This window comes from Typopeltis vanoorti, chromosome 5, assembly GCF_054136105.1.
Source record: "Typopeltis vanoorti isolate ZY-2024b chromosome 5, IOZ_Tvanoo_1.0, whole genome shotgun sequence".
NCBI classification, from domain to species: domain Eukaryota; kingdom Metazoa; phylum Arthropoda; class Arachnida; order Uropygi; family Thelyphonidae; genus Typopeltis; species Typopeltis vanoorti.
The window spans coordinates 172,630,877-172,655,125 of NC_143553.1; the positions used below are offsets into that span (position 1 = coordinate 172,630,877).

Below are 24,249 nucleotides of genomic sequence, written 5' to 3' on the forward strand. Positions count from 1 at the left end.
TGCTCACACTTGGATAAAGGATTAAACTAAATTTATTATGATTGGCACAACATTATTTACAACTAATTAGGATATATTACAAATGAGAAACAGCTTCAATTTAATAAGTAAATTATAAAGGGAATGATAGGTAAAATATAAAGGGAACAGAAAACTATATACAAATTATATACAATAAAAATAATCAAATGTTCCTCCAGTATCTTGAGCAATCAACCGCCCTTTCTGTGAAAGATATCACATCCTCTTTGGTGCAAGGTGACTGAAGAAAAGGGTACGAAAGAAGGTATTCCATGGACCGAGTTGTCCCACACTCACAGTTATCAGTTCCAGTGAGGAAGCCCCATTTAATGAGATTTCGTTTGCAATGTCCTTTCATTTGTGGTTTGTTGAGGCTTTTCCAAGGTGTTCTAGTTCAAGTGGGCACCAAATGGAAGATGTTCGGCTATTGGAATACCAGTATTACGTTCAGGGTACAGAGTATATCATTGTTGAAGCTTTGTCTCTGGAGAGTTTTTGGGTGGTTCAACAGTTGCTAGAAAGCTATGTCGAAATCTTAGTCTTTGGAGCACTGGAGTCTGTCTAAATAGTGGATGGCACTCATCATTCACTTGTCTGCTTCTTTTATTAACTGAGAATGCATATCTTCGATTTGAAAGGTGAGCAATACCAGCCAAAGCATACAGGTCTCTTAATAATGTAGGTTTCAGGCACCCTGATATTAAGCGGCAACTCTCATTCAATGCTGGGTTCAGTTTTTCAGCATGGCAGGATCTGGTCCGTAATACAGGACAGGCATATTCAGCAGGCAAATAGCAAATGACCAAGGCAGAAGATCTCAGTGTACTACGGTCTACATCCCATTTGGAGGACGTAAGCTTTCTTAGTATACTGTCTCTTGCATTAACTTTTGCCTTTGTTTTTTCTGTGTGTGTTTTATATGAAAGAGTATGATTTAGAATCACACCAAGGTAGACTGAATTCCAGGAATGTTCTATATGGAATCCTTCCCAAGATATCTGTAGCTTATTGTTCTTCCTTACTGTTAAGGTGAAAAAACCCAGTCTGGGTTTTCAAGGGGTTTGGTTTTAATTGATAATTACTATAATATGCGATTTAGCTATGCTGATGACCTTGCCATAGCCACTCAATCAAATAATTTTAAATCCATTAAAATTACCCTATCACTTACCTTAAATAGTTTAACAGAAATATGGAAAGATCAGTGACATATATGTTGAAAAGTAATAACAACACACTTCCCTGAGGGAGGCAGTTTTTTTTTTGGGGGGGGGGGGTACCAATGACTGTTTCTACTCCCAGGTCCACAAAAAAGCATCTGTTTTCCAAGAGTGATTGAATCAGGAGGGCAAGGTGATAGTCTGAAGTTATTCCATATATTTTATTTCTGAGTGTGAGATGGTTTATGGCATTGTATGCTGCCGTTAGGTCTACAAAGACCTGCTCCTCTGGCTAGTTTTTGCTCATAACCATTTTCTATATACTGAGTGAGACTGAGAATTTGTGATGTAGAGGATATGCCTGGGTTTAAAATCAGCCTGTTCAGCAATAAGATGGGGTTCTATTAGGGATTGAAGCCTATTCAAAATGAATCATTCATAGAGTTTAAAGAGATTGCTGAGTAGAGATATAGGTCTGTAATTATTATTATTATTATTCATGACACCTCCAAGGAGTCCCAAGATTCATCGCAGGAGAACACCTATTGTACAACTCTCCGTCTCCACCACTACACCGAACCTCTACTACCAATCATCAACATCAGCGCCATCCGCTACCACCACCACCACCACCACACCTAGTATTTTTTTGTCTGTAAATTGCGTGTATTTTGAAGGGCTGATTTGTCTGCATGAGGGATGAAAAACCCAAGTTTCCGGGAGAAAAAACCCTGCTACCTCCGTACGAGATCGGCTAACTCACCTTCGATTGAAAACGTCCATATAAAGATTCCTCCCATCATGACAAGAATCTAACTTAGGCCTTTTCCAATCAAAGGGCGCAACGTACTGTGTTCTTCTAATTGCACTACGGAGGCACGTAATTTTTTGTTTCAGTTGGCGTTTTCCCTGGTTTCAGAAAGGTCACCACTCTAGCATGTCTCCAGATGGTTGGTATACTTAAGGTTCTAAGGCAAGTGGTGTATAAGTTTAGTAGCCACTCTTTAGCCCTGGATCCAAAATGTTTAATTTGTTCATTACAGATATCATCGAGGCCTACAGAGTTTCTAGTTTTTAATAGATTTATTACAGAATTGAGTTCAGTAATCATAAAATTTGAGTTAATCAAATTTTGTTCCACACTCGGGGTCTTAATATCTTATTTTTGGGTTGCTTTTTTAAGGAATTTTCCATTCAGCAGCAACTGGTGAGAAACGTGATTAGCTGTTACCTATGGATGATCTCTCGACATAGTGAAATTCTTCCTAATTCTGTTGATAAAGTTCAATGTCTTCCTACTACTGTGAGTCATGTCAAGGGCTTATATTTCTTTTTTTCCATGAGTAATGCCTTTCCTGATAACATCTGTTAATATCCAAAAATGGACAAATTCTTCCCTTTCTCAACTGACATCAAGAACAAGAGACCGAGACAACTAGAGGAGGCTAGCAAAGAGTATCATCCACCAGCCATGAATGACCCAACGGTTCATTTAGGACTATGGGAGAAGAATGCCTTTCCTCTGCCATCTTGGAGCAGAATTTTTCTTCTGCATGGATAGTCTCCTCTGAGAAGGGATTGGTGTTGTAAAGTTGTAAGTAGCATACTGGGGTTACATATTATTAGAAGGCCTGGAATGTTTTTGATGGAGATTTTCCTCAGCATTTTTATGAATTGGGGATACTCTTGAAGGTTTCGAGGGACTGACCCTATGGAGCAGTCAAGTTCATCCATGAAACCCCCTGAAATAAAATTGTCACCTTTAAGATACTGTGTTAGGTATAATGGCTGAATTGAAATTAAGCATTATAGGTCTATTGGTTGTGAGAAGTTTTCGGCCCATTTTTCAACAAGTTCTATATCTTCATTGGACTTTGTATAACCCCAGTTAGTGCTGTGGCTGTTAACGTCACCTAATACTACATTAGTCATTATTGAGGATGTTGGGAAAGGAGAAAGCTTCTTCTCGTAGTTTATAAATTGAGGTGACTGAGATATTATTAAATTTGATTGTAATAATCTCAATGTTTCTGTTGTTCATTGAATCAATGGATGATGGAATTCAATTTTCCTTAATATATATTGCACTACTATATTTATCATGAGGTATCTCTTTGATGATTTTCATGTCATGGATGTAAAGTCTAGTGTCGCCTTCCCATCTGCGAGTTTCTTGAGGGCATAGTCACAATCTTTATCTTTGCAAATATTTGCAATAAGATCTTGCTTTACAGTGGAAAAACCTTCTATATTAAATGATATTATTTTTAGGCCTGGCCCCAGGTGTGATCCTCTTGAGCAGGAATTTAGGAGCATTTTAGTTTGATCACTTGTGTCTGGTTTGTAGCAGCTTTAGTTTCCCCTAATGAGCACTCAAGCAGTGCAGGAACAAGAAACCTAGCTGCTGTGTGCCCCCCACCTGCTGCAACACTTTAATGAAAATCTTGCAGTGGGTAATGTTCCTAAGGTGTGGAAAGAAGGCAAAGTAGTACCACTTCACAAGCATGGTTCTAGGACAGAAGTTTCCAATTATAGACCAGTCTGTATAACTGCAGTTGTGGTCAGGGTGTTGGAGAGATTGGTTAGTAAGGTTGGTTAGATAGGGTTGCTATGTCCATCATTCTATGATGGATAAGTCTATGGATAAGTATATATATATATGTATGATAAGTAATATGGATAAGTAAGATGGACAAGTCTTGTTTTAGCAATTTACTTGCATTTTGTGATAAGGTAATGAGTATGTTGGATAAGGAAGAATCATACACAGATATATTCTTGAACTTTGCAAAAGCGTTTGAAAGATTACCACATGATAAGTTGGTATACAAACGGCAGATAGGAATAAATAGTATTTTAGTTAGTTGGATCGGAGATTGGCTCTCTCTGAATGACACCAATTCGAAAAAGGAGATTAACCAGTGGTTTGACCCAAAGTTCTGCTTTTGGGCCCCTGCTGTGTGAATTCTTTGTAAATGGGATATTGTGTGGGCTGACTGGGGATCTTCAGCTGTTTGCTGATAATGCAAAGATGGAGAGAATTACAAGTAGCACTACTTCTTCTTCTTCTTCTGCAGCTTGTCCCACTTAAATAAGGTCATCACTGATTTTGGTGAGTCTCCTCCACATCCTCCTGTCTTGGGCTGTAACCACATCCACGTTCTTCATCCTCAAGTCCTCCACCAGCTCCCTCCATCTCTTTTTGGCTTCCCAAGCTTCCTCCTCTCCTGCACATTCCTTTGCATGACCTTTCTTCCCACATATTCATCCTCCCTCCTTATCACATGACCAAACCATCTCAACCTTGCCTCCTATATCTTCGCTCCTAAGTTTGTAAATTTCACTGTTCCCTTCACATAGTCATTTCTCAGACCATCCTTTCTGGTCACACTGCACAACCACCTAAGCATTCACCTGCTACCTCCATCTTGCTGATGTTATTTTTCCTCAGGCCCATAGCTGTTTCCATAGCATACATCATAGCTGGTCTCACTACTGAATTTTCACATTCAGACTTAGTTTTCCACACAACAGTTTTGACTCTTCTGTCCTGCTGCTTATAATTTTCATAATGGAAATTATCCTTATGCACATGGTATTCAATCATATCATCCTTTTCTTACAAATCTTTTGCTTGATAAGATAGTACATCTATTTCCTACCATATGTATTCTTCAAACTCTCAAGACACATTCTGATAATGTATCATTTAAGTAATTTTTAAATACATCCCATGCACTGTCGATATTCTTCTGATCCAGCAACTGATACTATTGCACTGAATCCAGTATACCCCTCAGTTGGTCATAATTTCCTGCTTTGTAGTTCACAGCATGTAGCCTTTTCTGAATGGAACATTCATAAACTTAGACACTTCACAAGTGAGTTCTGCATGATCACTGCCATCAACTGGAGGCAGAATAGTTACATCTTTAACTAAAACACCCTCTAACATTATAATCAAATTGAACACTCTTTGACCTCGAGTTCCTTCTGTCACATGCTCCTTGAGGAAGTAGTTTTGCAACAGCTTAATAAATTCAGTTTCATTCTTCTCATGATATTTTACTGCTACCCAGTCAATGTTTGGATAATTAACATCCCCATTGTGATTACTGTTTTCGCACCCATCATCTTTACTTGGTGATGCATTTCTTCATGAAGCTGATCATTTGGATAAGAGGGTGGTTGATGGGCAGATATTGAAGAGTTGTGTATGGTGAAATTGAGTCCAGGAGGAGACAGGGTGACTATTGGTGTATTGTAGAGTTTCATAGTTGGTTATGTGATGTTTAATTTATACATCAATGATACAGGAAATGATTGATTTAAAAGGCAATATTAAGTTGTATGAAGATGATGCAAAGAATAAGGGCAACTGTCAATGAAGAAGACATGGAGATCCTACAGGATGATACTGTCAAATGACAATATTGGTGAGGGTAAATGGCTTACACTTTAATGTGGCTAAGTGCAATGTTATGTGCTTCAGCATGAAGCACATAACATTAGATTTGGCCACACTCCCAGTTGTGTAGTATATGCTTTGCAGAAGGAATGGTTGTGAGTTTTTGGATGTGTGAGTGAGTCTGAGGGAAGAATGGATTTATTATTATTATTTAATATTATTAACATTTGATCTCCAAGGAGTCAGAGACTCATCATGGGAGGTACAGTACATACTATTGCACACAATGCTTATCAAACTGTGCTTTAAACTGATTCAATGTGTCCCACAACACACTCAGGCAATGCATTTCACTCATCAACCACTCTCCATGCAAAGAACCTACTCCTCACTCCTCTCTGCTCAAGTGCTCCTTATACAGCTTCCAGTAATGGCCTCTTGTTCTACCCTTCCCCCATTCTATGAAAAATCCCTTTCATATCGATTCTTCTCTTAATCTGTCCTTGTACTCCCAATTCCAAAGACCACTGACTACCTCTGTGAATCTTCTCTGGACCCTTTCCAACATGTCCTCATCACCATGAAATTCCAGTGACCAAATCTGTGCATAATAATCCATTATGAGACCTGATATGATGCCTTACACAATGGCAACATAAACCTCTCTATTTCTGCATGTCAGGGTCCTCCACATCATTGCCATTATATGATGTGACAACTTGTGCAATGTGGCCCCTGCATTTCAGGACCTTGTCCACCATCACTCATCTCCTCTACTTCCATTAAAGTTTCCCCACCAAGTGTACACTTTGCATCCCATCATTGCTTACAAATGATGGGATGCAAACTGACAGTTCCACTTACACGTCCATTCATGCAATCTATTCGAGTCCTCTTGTAAGGCCATAACATCCACTTGACTCTGCATTGCTCTCCCCAGTTTTGCATCATCTGCAAACAGCTGCATATCACTAGTTGAACCCATCCCAATATCATTAACATACAAATTGTACAACATTTATATAACAGGAGCAGTATATAAAAGTCTATACATTTATATAATAGGAGCAGTCTACTCTGAAGAAATTTATTGTAGCTCTAAGAAAATAGTGAGAATTTATGCATAAGAGAAACTAACTCATGCGACTATGTTAAAGACATGAATGTGCATTATCATGAAGGTGATTATGAAGAAAGGATGACATTTTCTTGTCCAGAACAGACATTAAGTATGTGCAAGAATGTCTGCATATGGTATGGAATGTAAAGGACACAGTATTTTTAAGAAGACTAGACAAGATAGAAGGGGAGATCGTATGAGTTGCATCCAGTTAGAGTAGAAAGCTACGGATACAATATTGGTAACAATTTTGTAGCAGTGATTTTGAAGCTATCTGGTATTAGTCCAACAAGATCAAATAAACAGAGGGGTGTTGATATAGTCCCCGTGGATCGATCTGGTGATGAGGGAAGAATGCATCTAGAAACCTGATGAGTGCTAAATGAATAATCATCATAGTTGACTTTAATTATTCGAACAGTGATTGGTTCTTAAGGTATGAGTTGCTAGATGGGAAGGATATTGATAGTGTATTTAAAAAATAATCAGAGTTTGAAGAATAAATAGAAGTGAAATAGATATGCAGTCTTATAAGAATAATAATACTGATGGATCAAAGCCACAGAAAATTACTGATGAAGCTAGGGAATTCAGGGTGACTGTGGACAGGGAACTGAATTTTAGGTGGCATATTGTAAAAGTGACCAAAACAGCATATTAAATTATATGGTTGTTGAAAAACAGTGACAGGGAGAGAGAGGTTATTATTCCCCTTTATAAGGTTTTAATCAAGTTGGTCTGGACCACTGTATGCAGATCTGATCACCAGGGTGATGAAGATGTAGTGAAGAGGATCTAGATGTGAGTCACCAAGATTGTGGCAAGTGTACAGAATGCTCCCTATGAGAATAGAATGAAGGTTTGTGGGGTTCCAAAACTAGTTGATATTAAAAAAAAGAGGGGACATGAAAAAAACATAAGTTATTAAAGGGGTTTTATAGGACTGACACCAAAGACATTTTTTGCAATGCTGAACAGGATTTGTGTTGGTGAAAGAACAAGAGATCACATCATCCCTGGAAATTGCATAAGAGTGCAGTTATCAAGGATGTTGGGTTTGGATTTTTTGCTTGGAGGGTAGTGAATGGGTGGAATGAATTGCCCGAGACTGATTGCTCTGGCAGTGAATAAGTTCAAGGAGAAATACAATAGGCATTGGGTAAACAATGGTTAGACTAGCAGCTTCTGCAATCAGTCTTTGACTCAGTGGAGACACCCAAAATATAATAATAATAAATTGAAACAAATTATATTCCTATATCATTCATTTAATGAATAATACTTCATGTCTTACCAAGCCGAGAATGCACAAGATTTTCAAGTGCTTTATGAGCAAATAAGCGGACAGGTTGTTCATGATCATCAATAAGTTTCATAGTCTCATAAATTAAATCCAGGTCAATAAATGATCTTCTGCCTAATGTAGTAGCTTAAAATAATGCAATATAAGAAAGTTAATTTTACAAAAATTTCTAAACAGCTATATAAAAGTTATATAAAAAATACTCTTCTCAAAAGGAAAGCATAAAGAATGTTTCAATCAAATTGAATAACAATGAAATAATGTTTTCAGTACCATGAGCAAAGCAAGGCAAGATATATATATATATATATATACGAGGGTGGTCTGAAATGTTCTCGGCCTTGACCACAGGTGGCAATACTGTCAGCATAATTTTTTTTTTCTAAGTTTGTACATCTGTCATAAGCATCCATGTGAAATTGCAAGTCATTCTATCTTGTATTTGTTTTATACAGCTGTCAGAGGCAAAAGTGTTGTCTGTATCCCTCGAAATGAATAAAATTGAGTATCGTGCGGTTATAAAATTCATTGTAAAAGAAGTTTAAAGGCAAAAGAAGTTCATTTGAAGTTCATAAAAGTTTATGGGCACTCTTCTCCTTCATTTTTGACAATTAAGAAATGGGTTGCCAAGTTTAAATCTGGCCTTAACAGCCTTGAGGATAATCCATGTGAAAGAGCCAAAAAGATTTGCCTCCCTCTGACCTATCTCTTCCCAAAACTAAAAAATCTTCCTCACTGGTCAGCATTTTTCTTTGAATCAAGAGGTGATTGCAGCTGTAGAGGGATATTTTGCAGATCTTACTGAGAATCACTACAGGGACGGGATAATGGTGTTGAAGCATCACTGGAATAAATGTATTAGTCCTAAGGGCGATTATGTTGAAAAATAAAAATAATTTTGAAATTATAAATTCATTTTTTTCATTGTTAGGCCATAAACTTTTCAGACAACACTCGTTTTGTTTTTTTTTACTGAATTACAAAAGCTGATCTTGACATTTACAATTTTGTACTTACATGGCATGATATAGGGAGTGAAAGAATGCAAGAATGTGGAAGCAAAAGTTAGTGATAAGAGAGCGAAAGAAAATAGAACTGAAGAAATGGAAGTAAGGTGTGGTAGAACGAGAAGAAGCAAGACTGAGGAAGTGACAAAATGAAATTGTTGAATGCAAGATTTGATAAAACAGTTATTGAAAATGATAAATGAAATGAAGAATATGCAGAGTGATGTGGTATAATAAATTTAGTTTAATCCTTTATCCAAGTGTGAGCCAACAAAGTTTGCACCTGAAAGTATCTTCAGGACTGGGGTAAGGTGGTACAACACCAGGGAAACTCATTGCAAAGGTGGAGCAAGCTACCAACACTCCTGTCTCAGTATCTCCTATAATGCAAAACACATCTCCTTGCGGATATGTCTAATGTTATGCATTAAGGGAAGGGCCACTACCCAGACTAGTTTCGACCTTTATTGAGGTCTCTTCAGTGGGAGCTAGGCCCAAGCTGAGATATAATAAATTTAGTTTAATCCTTTATCCAAGTGTGAGCCAACAAAGTTTGCACCTGAAAGTATCTTCAGGACTGGGGTAAGGTGGTAAAACACCAAGGCAACTCGTTGCAAAGGTGGAGCAAGTTACCAACACTCCTGTCTCAGTATCTCCTATAATGCAAAACACATCTCCTTGCAGATATGTCTAATGTTATGCATTAAGGGAAGGGCCACTACCCAGACTAGTTTCGACCTTTATTGAGGTCTCTTCAGTGGGAGCAGGCCCAAGCTGAGATACCAGGCAGAAGCATTCGCAGGTCATCTCTACCTATAGGAGTTGTCAAATGGTGTGCCACCCTTTTTAATAAGTTACTCTGGATTTAGAGAAAGATGTTGAAAGTTTATTTTTCACTTGGTTAGAGTATAATAAATTTAGTTTAATCCTTTATCCAAGTGTGAGCCAACAAAGTTTGCGCCTGAAAGTATCTTCAGGACTGGGGTAAGGTGGTACAACACCAGGCCAACTCGTTGCAAAGGTGGAGCAAGTTACCAACACTCCTGTCTCAGTATCTCCTATAATGCAAAACACATCTCCTTGGTAGCTTGCTCCACCTTTGCAACGAGTTGCCCTGGTGTTGTACCACCTTATCCCAGCCCTGAAGATACTTTCAGGTGCAAACTTTGTTGGCTCACACTTGGATAAAGGATTAAACTAAATTTATTATACTCTAACCAAGTGAAAAATAAACTTTCAACATCTTTCTCTAAATCCAGAGTAACTTATTAAAAAGGGTGGCACACCATTTGGCAAATCTCTGATAGGTAGAGATGACCTGCGAATGCTTCTGCCTGGTATCTCAGCTTGGGCCTGGCTCCCACTGAAGAGACCTCAATAAAGGTCGAAACTAGTCTGGGTAGTGGCCCTTCCCTTAATGCATAACATTAGACATATCCGCAAGGAGATGTGTTTTGCATTATAGGAGATACTGAGACAGGAGTGTTGGTAGCTTGCTCCACCTTTGCAATGAGTTTCCCTGGTGTTGTACCACCTTACCCCAGTCCTGAAGATACTTTCAGGCACAAACTTTGTTGGCTCACACTTGGATAAAGGATTAAACTAAATTTATTATACTCTAACCAAGTGAAAAATAAACTTTCAAGAGTGATGTGGTGTTTACTAGAAACTGATGAAGGTATGTAAGAGAACAGAATGAAAGGAAAAAAAAGAGAAAAGAGGTGACGAGTGATTCCAGGATAGCAGTATATAGAGATACCATAGAGGATTTGTTAATAAGAGAATCCATAAGGTCTGCAATCCAGGAGGGAGAATGAGCAAGATCATTCAGGCTTTGGACATGAGCAAGAGGATTAGTTTCAGATGTGGGAACAAATGATTTAAGTGGACACAAGGGGGTATAACAGAAGGCTATTGTGAAGAGTAAAAGATAACAGCGTAGTAGGAAAGGCTGTCAGTGTGGCTGAGGTATTAGTATTATTATTATTATTTCGGGCAACTCCAAGGAGTCAACAGACTCATTGAGGGAGGCCGTAACATCATGTCAAGAGCAACTATTCGACATTCACACAGTATTTATCATACCTCGCCTTGAACTCATTCACGGTCATAGCACCCACAACAGACTCTGGCAGCTTATTCCTATTCATTCCTATTCTGGCAGCTTATTCTTATTCATTTTACTCTCCAAGTAAAAAAACTAGTTCTAACACCACTGCTAACCACACTCTTGCCCAGCTTCCATGTATGGCCCCTAGTCCTCCCACCACCAATCCTATTCTCAAAAATATCTTCTGGATTAATCCTATAGAAACCCTTCAGTAATTTGAATGTCTCAATCATATCACCCCTTTTCTGCCTATCAACCAATTTTTGCAGCCCACAAATCTTCAATTTGTTCTCATAAGGTTCATTCCACAGACCTGCTATCATCTTGGCCACTCGTCTCTGGATCGTCTCCACCTCCTCCCCATCAAGAAGAAACCCTGGTGCCCATATCTGGGCACGGTAGTCTAGATGGGGTCTTATCAAGGCTCGGTATAGAGGAACAATAACTTGTTTGTCTCTGCTTGTTAATGTATTTTTCAGCAACCAAGTGATTTGATGAGCTGTTTTAGCCACTTTTGCAATGTGCCCCCTAAACTTCAACTCCCTATCCACCAACACTCCCAAATCCCTGGCCTCATCAATCTCCTGGAGTACAGTTCCACCAATGTGATATACTGCTGCTAATCTTTTCACTCCAAAATGCATAACCTTACACTTTGCCACATTAAATTGACATCCATTTTCCCTAGCCCAGTCCTCCAAACTATCCAAATCATCCTGCAAAATTTTGACATCCTGTGCACTCACAATTGCTCTACACAACTTTGCATCATCAGCAAACAAGTGAACACTTCCTCTCAGATCCTTTCCTATATCGTTAATGAACAAATTGAAAAGTAGTGGTCCAAGAACAGAACCCTGTGGCACATCACTAGTCACAAGCTGTCTTTTGGACTCCACTCCTGAATAAACCACTCTCTGGTATCTCTCCATCAACCACCCTCCTATCCATCTTATCAACCCTATATCCATCCCCATCTGCTCCAGTTTACTGATTAGAGTAACATGTGGAATCCTGTCAAAGGCCTTGGCAGGGTCCAGTAGAATCACTGTAAACCCATTACCCTTATCCAGTTCAGCAGTCACTGTGTCATAAAACATGAGCAAGTTACTGAGGCATGATCTATGACAAGGATGAGTTGCGATGGAGCGCCAAAATCATGAATCGTATGTTAGCAGAGCTGTGTGAGGAGAAGGAAGTACAGCTTGTGAATGTGTGATGTGTTTTAAGGAAGAATAAAATTATACAGGCTTGATGGTTTGCATTTGAATGGCTTTGGAGTGAGTGCACTGGAGCAAGTTGTTGGATTGAAGCACAGTGTGTGGAAGCAAGAGATAAAGTGAAAAATCAGAAGTGATATTTAAGAGAAAGAAATGCTTGGCAGTGAAAACAATAGTAGTGTAAGAGATGAAGAGAGAATGGGAGTGGAAAAGGAACAGGAAAATGGGGGGGGGGGGGAGCCCGGGCGGATATGGAGGCATTGCATAGGTAGAGTGGATGTTGAAAGTGGCAATGAAATGTGTGTATGGAGATGGAGTAATTTGCAATATGCGTAAGGAAGTTAAGACTGAGCAGATATGTGGTAAGTGTTGATAAAGGTGACTGAACAAGTGTGGTGGAGAAATCACAACCAACAAGTCCTATCCATGCCACTAGTTATATGCCTAAAAATGAATTACTGCACTTGTTTACAAATGCCAGAAGAATCAGAATTAAAAGAGATACAATATGCAAAATCATTGGAATAAGTGTAAATGGTTGAATGAAGATGATATTTCAAAAGGAATAGAAATGGAAGGATACAATATTTTTTGTGAGGATAGAAAGGACAGGAATGGAGGAGTGCTGCTGATGATAGCAGGGAAATTATTTCCACATAAGTTAGACATGAAAGAGGGAAATAGTGGCAATTATTATGAAGCATTGGGGTGTAACATAAAGGTTGACAAGAAGACGTTTAATTGGATGTTGCTAAGGACCAGGAAATGTGGAGGGTGGTCATGAAGAAATGTATAAACAACTTGGATTAGTGAACAAAGGGAGGACGATTATCATGGACAATTTTAAATATGGCGGTATAGATTGGAATAAAGAGATAGCATTTGGGAATAAGGAAAATAAATTTCTCAAGTTCTTCAGAGATAACATAACTCAGCCAGCACGTAAAGGATGCCATGTGAGAAATAAGAGTTACAGATCTGATCATTTCATCAGAGGATGTAATTGTGAATGGGGTTTCACACTTTCCTACAGTTGGTGAGAGTGATCATATGGATTGTGGCTAGTCATATGCAGATGTTTGTGAGGAAAGAACATATGTGGAATTATAAGGCTGGGATTATAAGAAGTTAGTTAGGAGATTAGGAGTTAGGAGATTATTAGTTAGGAGACCACTTAAAGCTATAGCATGGAACTAAGAGTTGAGAAGTAAGGAAATAAATGCTGCTTGGGAACCAACAAAGAAATACATAATAGCATCAATGTGTGAATGTATTCTGAAGGCCAAAAGGATGAATAATATAGGTGTAAAATGGATGAACGAGGAGCTTAAGCATGAGATCTGAAAGAAGAAGGTACTTTGGAGGCAATACAAGATGAATAATGGTAATAATCGGTTACATGAAGAGTATAAAAGAACAAGCCACAAGACTGCTAGTACGGAAAACCAAAGTAGAGTATGAGCAGAAATTGGCAAATCAGACAAAGAAAAACCCCAGAGAGTTTTTTAGATATGTGACAAGAAGAAGAACAATAGACCATCTCTGGAAACTGTATAAGGAGGGTATGAGCAGAGGAGTGAGGAGTAGGTTCATTGCATTGAGAGTGTTTGGTGAGTGGAATGCATTGCCTTCCAATGCATTCCACTCACCAGTGTTGTGAATGTAGACACATCGAATCAGTTTAAAGCATGGTTGGATGAGCATTGTGTGCAATAGTGTGTATCTTCCACAATGAATCTCTGACTCTATGGAGGTCAGGTGATGATGATGATAATAATAAGAAGAATAAGAATAGTAAACTGGAAAGAAGAAACAATTATCTGTGATAAAAAAAAAGGTGAATTTTTGGAGTCTAGGAGAGTGAATTATCTCAGACAGTATGTAACAGAGGAAGAAATGTGAACTTGATAACAATATTAGAGAATATTAATGTAAAGCAGCATTTCTCAAAGTGTGGTAAACAGATTCCTGGTGGTCTGCAAGATCAAAACTATTTTCATAATAAAAATTATTTATGGATAATTTTCCATGCTACTCCACTAAATTAATATTAATGGCTATTTTGCCTATTTTTCTTTAGGAGTATCCCTTGTTGGATACCATTCGTTTTTTTTTTTAACTCAATTTTTTTTTTTAACATTATTGAAATTTTAGAGACATAGATAAATGAAAAATATAAGGAAGGAATCATTTTAAACATATCTTTGTAGGATGTTCTTTTTGCAGCAGCACCAGGCATATAACAATGGACATTTATGTATCACTGTGAGGTATGATAGAAAGGAAGGGGGAGGGTAGATGGAAATGTGGAAATAGAAAAATGTGGGAGCTAGAACTGCAGCCAAGGATGGGCTGAAAATATTATTTGGGAAGAATGTGAAAGATAGAATACTTTTAGGAGAGAGGAGAAGGATAGAGCATGATGAATGAAGATTAGGGGTGGGAGTGACGGGATGTGAGCCATTTCGACTGAGTGTCGTCTTTGGAGCTCGTGGGAAAAGTGGAGACTTGTAGTCATGTTGGCTTAGTGTCTGTGTTTATCTAAAATAGGCAAAATAGCCATAAAAACTATAAATTAAAGATACCAAAAAATTATAAGCAAACAAAGTTTGTGCCTGAAGTATTTTCAGGACTGGGGCAACTCGTGGTAAAAGTGGAATGACTTCACATCACTTGCCTTAGTATCTAATAATGCAATGCACATCTCTTTGTGGACTTCTATAATGCTATGCATTATGGGAAGGGTCACTACCCAGACCAGTTTCGACCTTTATTGAGGTCTCATCAGTGGGAGTCAGATCCAGAGGCAATACCAAGGTTGAAGAAATGCAGAAGTCATATTTTTATATACGAGTTGCCAAAAAAGTGTCCCCTCTGGGTCTGGCTCCCACTGATGAGACCTCAATAAAGGTCAAAACCGGTTTGGGTAGTGACCCTACCCATAATGCATAAGATGATACATGTCTGTAATGAGATGTGCTTTGCATTATGAAATACTAAGGCAGGTGATGTGAAGTCATACCACCTTTACCACGAGGTGCCCGAGTCATGAAAATACTTCGGGAGCACACTTTGTTTGCTTACACTTGGATAAAGGATTAAACCAAGTATATAATTTCTTGGGTATCTTTAATTTATAGTATAACCAAGTGGAAAAACTTTCAACAACTAACTATCTCTAATCCAGAGTATTATAATAATAAGGTGTGACATCTTTTGGCAACTCATATATAAATATATGGCTTCTGCACTACTTCAACTTTGGTATCACCTCTGGGTCTGGCTCCCACTGATGAGACCTCAATAAAGGTCGAAACCACCTTTACCACGAGTTGTCCCAGTCCTAAACTTTGCTTACACTTGGATAAAGGATTAAACCAAGTGTATAATTTCTTGGTATCTTTAATTTATAGTATATGCCACCTATGCCCATGCTAGCAGGCAAAGACAGAAGAGAAGATTGATACTATCTGTCTTCATTTACTGCCCATTAGACATTCATGGCAAAGGACTTAACACAGCACACCATGCCGGCTCGGACGTCGCCCGGTTCAACAAGGCCCATGTTGCCATTTGGTAGCAGCTCCAGGGGTGGCAATGAGAAGTTAGCGACTGGCGCTACAATCACCACTATCACTTACAAAAAAAAAAAATAATGGAAAAGCTGGATCCAGATTTCGCAACCTTTTAATGACCGGAATTTGGATTATTAGGACTCTACTACAATCAGGTCAACTCAAATTACTACAGCACGAACTAAAAAGATATGAATGGACTGTTATGGGACTTTGTGAAATTCGATGGCCCAAAACAGGAGAGCTAACAACAGATGAAGGACATTTGCTTCTTTACTCTGGATGTGACTGCAGTGGTAAAGAAGGTGTCTGGTTTTTGTTGGGACTAAGAGGTTTTGAATTGATCAATTTTGCCTCACAAAATGAACTCACCATTACTAACACACTATTTCCCCATAAACCTTCCAGAAGATGGACGTAGACTTCTCCTGATGGTAAAACACACAACCAAATTGACTTTATCCTTGTAAGAACAATATTTAAAAACTCCATCAACCTCACAAGAACCAGATCATTTCCTGGAGCCAACATTGGCAGCGACCACAACATGGTCATCACACTGTGAATATGAAAATGAGAGAAATATTACCTACAAAATCAACTCGTAAAAGATATAATATAGAAAAATTAAAAGATCCCCAATTAAATATACTATATAAATACAAATTAAAACAAATTGTTGACACAAGCTTCAAGAAATATAATAATATTGAATCTAAAACCAAATACTTCTCACAAAAGATAACTGAGACAGCTAAAGAAATCCTTGGATACAAAAGGAAAATAAATAAACCATGGATAACCAAAAATATTCTGGACCTATGCGATGAAAGAAGATATTTGAAATCTCATATTAATAGCAGTGATGATAGAGAACAGTATAAAAATATTTCTAAGATTATTAAAAAAGAAATCAAACATGCTAGAAACTTATGGATATTAGATGAATGCAAAAATATAGAAGAGGATTTAAATAAAAATAATTCTAAAAGTGCTTTTCAAATTATTAATAAGTTAACCAAACCTTTTACTATAATTAATTATTATTATTATCATTCGTGCACCTCCAAGGAGTCGAAAGACTCATCGCAGGAGGACACCTACTGTACAACTCTCTGTCTCCACTACTACAAAGAACCTCTACTACCAATCAACTACATCAACTGCAATTAATTGGAGAATAGAAGATGAAACTCCTATCACAGATAACCAGAAAATAGTTGATAGCTGGAAATGTTATGCAACCAAGGTTTTTCAAGAGGACTTTCAACTGACTGACAATATTTTGGACGAAATTTTGCCAGGAGGTTCAGAGTTAGGAGATTACCCGATCTTAAAAGAAGAAGTTATTGCAACAATCAGCTCCTTAAAAATAGAAAAATCACCAGAAATCGATGGTGTTACAATGGAACTGATACGCAAAGGATGTGACATCATCATAGACACCTTGCTAAATTTATTCCAGGAAGCATGGAATAGAGAGAGATTTAGCCTTCTGGTTGCGGACTTCTGTCCTTGTACCTATTCCTAAAAAGGGAAACAGCAATAAAAGTAGCAACTACAGAACAATAAGCCTTATTAGTCATCCAAGAAAAATGCTGTTAAAAATACTATTGCCAAGAATTGAAAAGAAAATAGAAAGCAGACTATCAGATGAACAAATGGGTTTTCGGAAGTCCAGAAGTATAATCGACCATATTTTTACAATACACATACTAGGTGAAAAATACATAGAACATAATAAAATAATCTGTCACAACTTTTTAGACCTTCAAAAAGCTTTTGACTCAATGTGGCATGAAGCATTATGGAAAATTTTAGAACATTATGGTATTGACAACAAAATCATTAGGATTATTAATCTCTTTATTCCTCATCTGATATGAGAATTGAAATTAAAAATTACAGAGTGAACCTTTCCGGGCAGAACGGGAGGTAAAAATCTTGTCCCCTCTTCTTTTTAATTGTTTTTTTGGAATATGTCATAGATGAAGCTCTTCATGAATATGACACTGGAACAGTAGCTGGTGGACTAAGAATAAAGTGAAGAAAGTGAAGAAGAATTACAAGAGATAACCAGCCGCGTTTTTGGAACATTAAAAAAATATGGATTATACATAAACCTATAAAAAACAAAAACAATAATAATCTCAAAATCAGACACTGAATTCTTAAAGATACAAATTGGCAATAAACAAATTGAGAATGTAAACAAGTTCACTTATCTAGGAAGCACGTTGAGTCAAGATGGTCATTCAAAAATTGACTTTAATACCGAATTGCTAGGCAACCGTGGCCCTACAAAAGTTAAAACCATTGTTGGGAGATAACAGAATAGTTATCTCCCACTAATTGACACCTTGGTGAATTCTATCCTCATGTATGGTTGTGAGGCCTGGACTTTATTGAGGGAAGATGACAGGAGACTTCTGTCTTTTAAAAATGAAAACTTACAGAAGACTTTTGAGAATTCCCTATACCGCTCACAAAACCAATGAAAATGTCAGAAAACTGACTGATTCAATAGACGGGAGAAGAAGGAAAAATATTCTGACAGTCATCAGAAGAAGACAGACGAAATGTTCGGACATGTGGAGAGGGCTAATGGCATTCCAAAGCAAACACTAGAAGGAATCGTTCCAGGACCAAGGGTTAAAGGTCAACCTCAATTAAAATGGACAAATTCCTCCCTTTCTCAACTAACATCAAGAACAAGAGAGTGAGATGATTGGAGGAGGTCAACAAAGAATATCACCTACCAGCCATTTATGACCCAACGGTCCATTTAGGACCACGGAAGAGAAGAGAAGATACCCAAGTGGAAAAACTTTCAACAGCCATAAAGACTATTTTGATAATAATACTGAGACAGTGTTTGCCTTTTTCACTCTCATTCTCTCACGAGCATACGTTGGCGTTTTCTTCATATACTTCGACCAAAACACTATATCGTAATAAATCGAATGCAGAAACACATATGAGAATCCAGCTATCTTCTATTAAGCCAGACATTACAGAGACTTGCAAAAATGAAAAAGAATACATTCTTCATTTTTTTTTTGTTTAGTTTTAGCAAGTATAGTTAATTTTTCATAAAAAATACATTATTTATGTTAGCATGTAATGGTTTAATAATGTTATTTTTATTTAACAGTTAATGTTATTTATTTTAAAAGTTTCTCCATTTTAATTTCTAATGCAGTAAATAATAATATTATAATTCTTCAGGCCTCCATGGAGTCAAAATACTCATCATGGGAGGTCCTTCCTAAGAAACACAAAGTCTATCAAGATTCATTGACGGGAGGTCTCCCCCTAAGAAACACAAAGTCTACATTGTGTCTACATTATAGTCTATCATACTACTCCTTAAACTCATTGACCATTCTCACTCTCACCACTTCATCAGGCAATGCATTCCATGGTTCAACCACCTTCCATGCAAAGAAACCACTCCTCACCCTCTTGCTCACAGTTTCCTTTCGTAACTTCCAGGGATGGCCTCTTGTCATCACTCCTTCCCGCTGTTCAATCAAGCAAAAGAACTCCCCAGTGTCAACCCTGTAACCACCTCTGAACAGTTTAAAAGTCTCAATCATATCACCTCTCCTTCTTCTATCCACCAAACTCTGCAGTCCACATTCCCTCAGCCGATCCTCATAACTATCATTGTACAGTACTGAAACCATCTTTGTTATCTGCCTTTGTACCCTTTTCCACAGTTAATTTATCCCCTTCAAATCCTGGGGACCAAATCTGAGAACAACAGTCCAAGTGTGGTCTGATCAGGGTCTTATACAATGGAATTTATCTCTGCAGGTCAGCGTCCTTCTCATTATTGCAGCAATCCTCTGTGTTACCTTCACCACCTTTGCAATATGTCCCCTAAATTTCAGGTTTCTATCAATCATCAACCCCAGATCTCTTGTCTCCCATACTTCCTCCAGTATAACTTCTCCCATAGAGTATGCAGTATCTCATTGATGTCTCCCAAACCAATATTTAATAAGCTATCTAGCTTATTCAAATCATCTTGCAGTGCTGCTGCATCTGCACTATTACTAATAATCCTTCCCAGCTTCGCATCATCCTCAAATAACTGAATATCCCCTTGCAATCCACTGACAATATCATTGATATAAAGGTTAAACAATACAGGTCCCAGTACTGAGCCCTGTGGGACCCCACTTGTAACCCACTGCTTCCTTAAAACTGCCCCACCATACACAACTCTCTAATGCCTATCGGACAGCCAATCCCGAATCCAGTTGACCAATATAGTCAACTGGATTCGGGATAGTTAAGTTGCAGCACGTGGGTCTGACATCCAAACCCATGTGCTGCAACTTAACTATCAGCTTATCATGTGGCACCCTGTCAAATGCCTTTGCTAAGTCTAACAAAATGGCAATATATGCCTTTCCCACATCTAATGCTCTTGTAACTTTATCATAAAAGGCTAGCATATTACTAAAACAAGAGCGTCCCTTCACAAATCCATGTTGACTCTCACAGATAACATTAGCCTCATCTGCCCAGTGCTGTATACAGTCCCTCACTATTGTCTCCAAGATCTTACTAACTACTGATAACACACAAACTGGTCTATAAGGTTTCGTTGGTGTCGCACGGATTAGATCGTCGGCTTGTCGAGAGCTCCTGAGAAGATCAGTATTATTTTGTGTTAACATTAGATATTTTACCAGAATTTTAAGTAGTATTGTTTGCTTTTTGTTTCTTGGTGTGTCTGTGCAATTTTTGCGTGTTTTCTGTTATTTTAATTATTATTTTTAAGAAAAGATAGCGTACACATGGCACCGATAAAGAAAAAAATGGCGGCCAGGTCGCCATGCTTGCTTAAGAGTTTTGATGTAAAAGAATTTATGCAATGTGCTGTCTGTGAGATGTATGCCTTGCGAAGAGCGGTAGGAGTCTGGTTAGACAGTGATAGTGGAGTTAATATGTGTAGAAAGTGTAAAGAGAATGAGGACTTCAAGCGTGTTTCGTGTATCGAGACTGATATCGTTAACGGTAGTCAAAATGTAGAAAATGGCGGTGTACTAGAGAATTGCGTGGTAGTGCCAGATATGTGTGAGAGCGTCGCTGAAAGTGTAAATGAAGGTAGAAACACCGAAGGAACGGATGATTTGATCGATAATGAAAACGGTGAGATAAATGCGACTAGCGAAATTGCCCGTTTAAATGGCGCGATACACAGAGCCAAACGACAACTGGAGCGTATGCAAAAATGTGTGTTGAACGTACCGACAAATAACCGGCGGAAGTCTGTGACGGCAAATAATAGAATGTACGTAAACGTCAATAAAATGAAGGAGCAAGTGCTGTATGGGGATTCGCTATTAAGAGGCATAATAATTGAGAGTTTAACGAAGTCGTACCAGCCGGGTGCGAACATAAAGGACGTCAGCGAATCTATTCGACTGCAAAAACAGAGGGTGAAAGAGATGATAATAGTGGCAGGAACGAATGATTTGAAAGAGGACAAAATGGAAATGATAGAGGATGTGAGGGAGTTGTTTGAGGTAGCAAAAGAGAAGAGTGAGAGAGTTAGGATGGTGAGTATCTTACTGCGGTATGACAGCGAAGTGTTTAGAAGGAGGGCCATAATTGCCAATGACTTTATGCGTGGGTTATGCATGGAGAGTGGCGTGGAATTTGTGGATGTGTGGAATGAGTTCGATGGGCGAAAGGACTTATATAAGATGGATGGGTTACATTTGAATGGAGTTGGTGTACGGAGACTTGAAAGAGTGTTGATGAATGATGTGGAAGTGGATGTACAGACTCAGGGAAACTAGATTTATTAAGGGGGGGGGAGTAGATATGCAGACTTTAGGGGGGGGGCAGTTAAGTGTATGAATGAGTATATTATGCCCGGGCGAGTACGACGGACAACAAATCACAATGGGATAATTAGTATAAGGAATCAAAGTAGGGATGGGACAAATGGGCTTCTGCGATTCATGTACACTAATGCCAGGAGTATTAGGAACAAGAAGAAAGAGTTTTTGGCCATGGTTGGCACTTCCAGGCCACAGGTTGTCGGTATTAGTGAAACATGGCTGACAGAAGATGATAAAGCTAGTGGGATTGAATGCGATGGGTATAGCGTGTTCAGGAGTGACAGGGTGAATAAAAAGGGGGGAGGAGTGTTATTGATGATAGCTGATGAGCTTCAGCCAAGGAGTATAGAAGTTGAACTGCGGGATGGGGAAAAAAGCACATTTGAGGCTGTTTGGTGTGAGATACAATCTAGCAGAACAAAATATACAATTGGGTGCTGCTATAGACCGGGTGATGGAGTGGATGGTGGAAATAGTATGCATAAGCAAATAGAAGAAATGAATGGAAGGAGGGTAATTATTATGGGTGATTTCAATTATGGTAACATTGACTGGAAAAAGGAGAGGGCACATGGGAGGAAGGAATTGGATTTTATGCAGTTATAAAGGGACAACTATCTACGGCAACATGTATTGGAAAATACCAGGGGGCAGAGAGTGCTGGACCTAGTAATTGCAACTGAGAATGTAGCTGTAACGAACATGACCATGTTGCCACCAATTGGTGAGAGTGACCATAAGGTCATGACTTGGGAGGTGGCTAAAGGAGTCGAATTTACAGTTAAGACAGGGTATATGTGGAATTACCGGGCTGGTAAGTATGACAAGCTTAGGTGTGTGCTTGGCTCAATGCCATGGCATGTAAAACTGCAAGGGCTGGATGTTGATGGTGCATGGGAGGTGGTTAAGAACTGTTTGCAGGAGGCAATGGTTGACTGTATACCAAGAGTCCGAATAATAAATCAGGTAGGGGTTAAATGGATGAATAACACTATTAAGCTTGAGCTGCAAAAAAAGAAACAATTGTGGAGGGAATTTAAGAAGAAGGGTGACCATCAGGTGCATGAACAGTATAAAGCTCAGGCCAGGATGGTAACAAGGGTGGTAAGAAAAGCAAAAGCAGATTACGAAAGGAAATTGGCCATGCAGGCTAAAGAGAATCACAAACAGTTTTTTCAATATGTTGCAAGTAAAAGGAAAAATGCTCATGGTAGAATGATCTTAAAAAATGCTGAGGGTAGGGAGGTAACTGAATCAGTCGATGTTGTGGAATTACTGAGCGAGCACTTTGCAAGAGTATATCATCCAGGTGGTGGCTTTGCGGAAATGGAGGAACCAACAGCTTATACTGGAATTGTGATGAATGAGGTAGAGGTAACTAGTCTATTACAGAACCTCAATGTCAATACATCTGTGGGATTGGATGGTATACCAGCTCGTGTCGTACGTGAAGCGGCCAAAGAATTGTCAGTGCCCTTGACCATTATGTTTAATTTGAGCCTCAGGACTGGGTCAGTCCCAAGGGGGTGGAAAGAGGGGAAAATAGTTCCACTGCACAAAGGTGGTTCCAAGGCTGCTGTTGAAAATTACCGGCCAATCAGCATAACAGGAATCATTATCAAGGTCTTAGAGAAAAATAGTCAAGAGGAAAATACAAGATTGGATAGAAGAAAATGGGATACTGTATCGGGGACAGCATGGTTTTGTGAAGGGTAGGTCATGCCTCAGTAACTTGCTCAAGTATTATAACACAGTGACAGCTGAACTGGATAAGGGTAATGGGTTTACAGTGATTCTGCTGGACCTTGCTAAGGCCTTTGACAGGATACCACATGGAATTCTAATCAGTAAATTGCAGCATATGGGAATGGACATAGGGTTGGTGAGATGGATAGGAGGGTGGTTGACGGAGAGATATCAGAGAGTGGTTTACTCAGGAGTAGAGTCCACAAGACGGCCTGTGACTAGTGGTGTACCACAAGGATCTGTTCTTGGACCACTGCTGTTTAATTTGTTCATAAATGATATAGGAAAGGATCTGAGAGGAACAGTTCATTTGTTTGCGGATGATGCGAAGTTGGGTAGGGCAATAGTGAATGCAGATGACGTCAAAATTTTGCAGGATAATTTGGATAGATTGGAGGTCTGGGCTAGGGAGAATGGATGTCAATTTAATGTGGCAAAATGTAAGGTTATGCATTTTGGGGTGAAAAGATGGGAGGCAGTTTACTGCATTGGTGGAACCGTGCTCCAGGAAATTGATTAGGCACGAGATTTAGGAGTGTTGGTGGATAAGGAATTGAAATTTAGGGGACACATTGCAAAAGTGGCCAAATCAGCTCATCAAATCACTTGGTTGCCGAAGAATACGTTGACAAGCAGAGACAAGCAGGTTATTGTTCCTCTGTATCGAGCCTTGATAAGACCTCATCTCGACTACTGTGCTCAGATTTGGTCACCT

The 24,249-nt window shown here is 38.7% G+C and overlaps 1 protein-coding gene across 1 annotated transcript in view; it reads right to left on the reverse strand.

The window, feature by feature from the left end:
• The window catches only part of LOC150107065 (radial spoke head 14 homolog), a 179,352-nt gene that overhangs the window by 7,860 nt on the left and 147,243 nt on the right, over positions 1 to 24,249 (reverse strand). Inside the window, exon 4 of the mRNA XM_090393547.1 lies at positions 8,004 to 8,138. Within this exon, the coding sequence (XP_090249673.1) occupies positions 8,004 to 8,138 (135 nt within the window). The remainder of the gene's footprint in view (positions 1 to 8,003; positions 8,139 to 24,249) is intronic.